The sequence below is a fragment of the Austrofundulus limnaeus genome, unplaced genomic scaffold (genome assembly GCF_001266775.1).
Source record: "Austrofundulus limnaeus strain Quisiro unplaced genomic scaffold, Austrofundulus_limnaeus-1.0 Scaffold664, whole genome shotgun sequence".
NCBI lineage: Eukaryota > Metazoa > Chordata > Actinopteri > Cyprinodontiformes > Rivulidae > Austrofundulus > Austrofundulus limnaeus.
Window position 1 is genome coordinate 261,250 of NW_013953066.1, and position 4,786 is coordinate 266,035.

Consider the following 4,786-nt stretch of genomic DNA (forward strand, 5'->3'; position numbering starts at 1 on the left):
AGACCAGGGTAAAGACCAGAGTAAAGACCAGAGTAAAGACCAGGGTAAAGACCAGAGTAAAGACCAGGGTAAAGACTGGAATAAAGACCAGAGTAAAGACCAGGGTAAAGACCAGAGTAAAGACCAGAGTAAAGACCAGGGTAAAGACCAGAGTAAAGACCAGGGTAAAGACTGGAATAAAGACCAGAGTAAAGACCAAAGTAAAGACCAGAGTAAAGACCAGAGTAAAGACCAGAGTAAAGACCAGGGTAAAGACTGGAATAAAGACCAGAGTAAAGACCAGAGTAAAGACCAGGGTAAAGACTGGAATAAAGACCAGAGTAAAGACCAGGGTAAAGACCAGGTAAAGACTGGAATAAAGACCAGAGTAAAGACTGGAATAAAGACCAGGGTAAAGACTGGAATAAAGACCAGGGTAAAGACTGGAGTAAAGACCAGGGTAAAGACTGGAGTAAAGACCAGAACAAAGACCAGAGTAAAGACTGGAATAAAGACCAGAGTAAAGACAGAGTAAAGACAGAGTAAAGACCAGAGTAAAGACTGGAATAAAGACCAGAGTAAAGACCAGAGTAAAGACCAGAGTAAAGACTGGAATAAAAACCAGAGCAAAGACAGAGTAAAGACCAGAGTAAAGACTGAACTAAAGACCAGAATAAAGACCAGAGTAAAGACCAGAGTAAAGTCCAGAATAAAGACCAGAAAAAAGAACAGAGTCAAAGTAAAGACCAGAATAAATACCAGAATAAAGGCCAGAATAATGACCAGAGTAAAGAATGGAATAAATACCAGAGTAAAGATCAGAATAAATACCAGAGTAAAGACCAGAGTAAAGGCCAGAATAAAGACCAATGTAAAGTCCAGAAAAAAGACCAGAGTCAGAGTAAAGACCAGAGTAAAGGCCAGAATAAAGACCAATGTAAAGTCCAGAAAAAAGACCAGAGTCAGAGTAAAGACCAGAGTAAAGCCAGAATAAAGACCAGAGTAAAGACCAGAATAAAGACCAGAGTAAAGACCAGAGTAAAGTCCAGAATAAAGACCATAGTCAGGGTAAAGCCAGAATAATGACCAGAGTAAAGACTGGAATAAATACCAGAATAAAGACCAGAGTAAACACCAGAGTAAAGTCCAGAATAAAGACCATAGTCAGAGTAAATCCAGAATAAAGACCAGAATAAGGTCCAGAATAAAGACCATAGTCAGAGTAAAGCCAGAATAATGACCAGAGTAAAGACTGGAATAAATACCAGAGTAAAGTCCAGAATAAAGACCAGAGTAAAGTCCAGAATAAATACCAGAATAATGACCAGAGTAAAGTCCAGAATAAAGACCAGAGTAAAGTCCAGAATAAAGACCAGAGTAAAGACCAGAATAAAGACCAGAGTAAAGTCCAGAATAAAGACCAGAGTAAAGACCAGAGTAAAGTCCAGAATAAAGACCAGAGTAAAGTCCAGAATAAAGACCAGAGTAAATATTTTAAGTCATGATAAAGGTCCGAGGACTCACCGCAGCCACAGTCAGCATGTCGAACACCTTGGTGCAGTACCTCCAGGCGTTGGCGTTTCCATATTTAGTCTGACACTCATCTGGAAGTCAAAGGTCACACATGAGAGCAGAACCTTCAGGCRCGATGGACCTGTGCAGCAGAACGTACCGTAGAAACCGTAGACCTGAGTGATCTGTCTGCTCTCGTGGTTCCCTCGCAGGAGCGTGATCCGATCGGGCCACTTGGCCTTCAGAGCCAGCAGGTACGTAAAGGTCTCCAAACTGTAGTACCCTCGGTCCACAAAGTCCCCCTGCAGACCCAGAACCACAGAACCTTCTTTACGCTCTGGTCCTTCAAGTCAGTCTGAACCTGTGTACTTATCTGTGTACTTATCTGAGTACATTTGTTTACTTATGCTTTGTAAGTACATGTGTATTTATGTGTCATATCTATGTAGTTATTTGTATTTTCTGAAGTAAAACAATATCTCACCATAAAGATATAGTTGGTGTCAGGAACCTGGCCTCCTGTTCTGAACAGTTCACACAGATCATAAAACTGAAGACAAACAAACACAAATTAAAGGTTTTTTTTTTTTTTTTGCTTTATTAAAAGCTGCCCAGGGTTCAGAACCAGAACCAGAACCAGAACCTCAGACCCACCTGACCGTGAATGTCTCCACAGACCGTCACTGGCGTGGCCACAGGCTGAACGTTGGATTCTTCCAGCAACAAATCACAAACATAATCACATAATCTCTGCAGACAGAAAACACGGATTATAATCTGAGATTACAGAAAAGATCTGAGCAGAAAGTTCAGTTTTTACTGTGTAAAACTGACTTCAGTAATAACAGATTTATAACAAATCTTCTGTTTTTGGCACCAACAACACAAACCAGAGGAAAACATGAAAACAAACTTTACATGAAGAAGTTTTATTATTAAAGTAACAAAAACAACTTAAAGGGTTTATATCATGTGTTTCTCAGGCATATATTTAAATACTATCACATAATAAAGTATCTATGTCACCTTCAGCTGTTKTTAAAATGCTGTTTTTATGTTTAAACAGAAAAATAAAGTTGTCAGAACAACTCGTACATGTTGTGATTTAATAGTTAAAAACTGTCAAACATCCGGATCATCCTGAGATTTAACACAATGTTTCATTTTGTCTGAAAGTTCAAGTTTAAACCGATGAAGATCATCTGAGCGGCTAGCCTGTTAGCATCTGTTAGCATGTTAGCTAGGAGCTTCAGCTTCTGCTCTTTGCTCAACATGTTTCCGTGGGTTTGTTCAGGAATAATGAATAATCTGTCAGCAGGATTACTCCACAGCACAGATTATATCCCCCACGTTTAACTACATTAGGTTTTGTAGCCGCGTTAGCTCCTGCAGCTAACCACAGAGTCAAAGCTAATGCTAATGCTAAAGCTAGCGACTTCAGCTTACCTTCAGGTCATTCTCCGGTAAATATTTGCAATGTTTCGCTATTTCTACGTATTTATCGAGGTCCAAAGGCGCCATGATCAGAACGACTGGGTTAAAACCAATAAAAATACGGAACCAGCTGCTGGTTCTCCTCTTTTCCTCCTCTTCCTCTTTTTGCTTCTTCCTCCTCAGGAAACAGCTGGTCGGAGATTTGGCGCCACCTGCTGGACGAGACGAACAGCTGCTGAGAAAAGTTCGGTTTGTTTCATAAAAACTCTCAATTAAATAAAATCATTTAAAACGTTTCAGAGTCTCCGTGCTGTTCTGAAGGTTCTGAAGGTTCTGAAGGTTCTGAAGCAGATGAAGGTTCTGAAGCAGCTGAAGGTTCCGAAGCAGATGAAGGTTCTGAAGAAGATGAAGGTTCTGAAGCAGCTGCAGAACCGATCCTCTCATCAGGTTCGGATGTTTTTCAGTCGGAACACTTCAGAACCAGGTGATGTTTTGCGGCTCTGTTTGGACTTTTAAGGGCGGGTTGGCGGGTTTGGTTCCGGATGAGGACTCAGAACCCCCCTGGTGTCTGGCGTCATCAGTTCTGGGTCCTGCCCCCTCCTGGTTCTGCCTCAGACCCGGGTCAGAACCGTCAGGATGCGGATCGTCGAGTTCTGCGGCAGAGTTTTATCTCTGCACCTTTTCCTCTGCGCCCAGTCCCTGCCGGTACCGGACCGGAGCTTCGGGACCAGACTGCAGGTGTTGGACCGGAGCACCGGGACCAGACTGCAGGTGTTGGACCGGAGGACCGGGACCAGACTGCAGGTGAGCGTGGCTGGACCTCTGAGATCAGCTGAAGGAACCACAGTCCGGATCTAACCTGGTTCTGCTCAGGAGTTATCTGTCTGACAGAGGACAGAGGACAGAGGACAGGAGGACAGGAGGACAGAGGACAGAGGACAGGAACACAGGAGGACAGAGGACAGGGGACAGAGGACAGGGGACAGGGGACAGAGGACAGAGGACAGGGGACAGAGGACAGAGGACAGGGGACAGAGGACAGGAGGACAGAGGGCAGGAGGACAGAGGACAGGAACACAGGAGGACAGAGGACAGAGGACAGGGGACAGAGGACAGATGGCAGAGGACAGATGACAGAGGACAGATGGCAGAGGACAGATAACAGATGACAGGAGGACAGATGACAGAGGACAGAGGACAGAGGACAGATGACAGAGGACAGGGGACAGGGGACAGAGGACAGAGGACAGATGACAGAGGACAGATGACAGAGGACAGATGGCAGAGGACAGAGGACAGATAACAGATGACAGGAGGACAGATGACGGAGGACAGAGGACAGAGGACAGGGGACAGATGGCAGAGGACAGAGGACAGATAACAGATGACAGGAGGACAGATAACAGATGACAGGAGGACAGATGACAGAGGACAGATAACAGATGACAGGAGGACAGATGACAGAGGACAGAGGACAGATGACAGATGACAGATGACAGAGGACAGAGGACAGAGGACAGATGACAGAGGACAGAGGACAGGGGACAGGGGACAGAGGACAGAGGACAGATGGCAGAGGACAGAGGACAGATAACAGATGACAGGAGGACAGATAACAGATGACAGGAGGACAGATGACAGAGGACAGATAACAGATGACAGGAGGACAGATGACAGAGGACAGAGGACAGATGACAGATGACAGATGACAGAGGACAGAGGACAGAGGACAGATGACAGAGGACAGAGGACAGATGACAGATGACAGGAGGACAGATGACAGAGGACAGATAACAGATGACAGGAGGACAGATGACAGAGGACAGATAACAGATGACAGGAGGACAGATGACAGAGGACA

General features: G+C 44.7%; 3 protein-coding genes across 5 annotated transcripts in view; 1 reads left to right on the top strand and 2 right to left on the bottom strand.

The window, feature by feature from the left end:
* Window positions 1-4,786, bottom strand: part of scai (suppressor of cancer cell invasion) — a gene marked incomplete in the record, with an annotated part of 42,437 nt that overhangs the window by 21,790 nt on the left and 15,861 nt on the right.
* LOC106531673 (serine/threonine-protein phosphatase 6 catalytic subunit) lies at window positions 1,504-3,113 on the bottom strand (the record flags this gene model as incomplete). Its single annotated transcript, XM_014027583.1, is given in 5 exon segments — window positions 1,504-1,583; window positions 1,652-1,793; window positions 1,976-2,041; window positions 2,146-2,241; window positions 2,938-3,113. Coding segments are annotated over 5 exon segments (459 nt in total), but the record flags the coding sequence as incomplete, so codon positions are not given.
* The window catches only part of LOC106531671 (stromelysin-3), a 14,975-nt gene continuing 13,629 nt past the window's right edge, over window positions 3,441-4,786 (top strand). The window contains exon 1 of one of the 3 annotated variants that reach the window (XM_014027578.1): window positions 3,441-3,729. In XM_014027578.1, coding sequence (XP_013883032.1) covers window positions 3,562-3,729 — 168 coding nt within the window. In that variant the 5' untranslated portion in view covers window positions 3,441-3,561. The remainder of the gene's footprint in view (window positions 3,730-4,786) is intronic. The other 2 variants (XM_014027580.1, XM_014027581.1) reach the window with 2 other exon arrangements.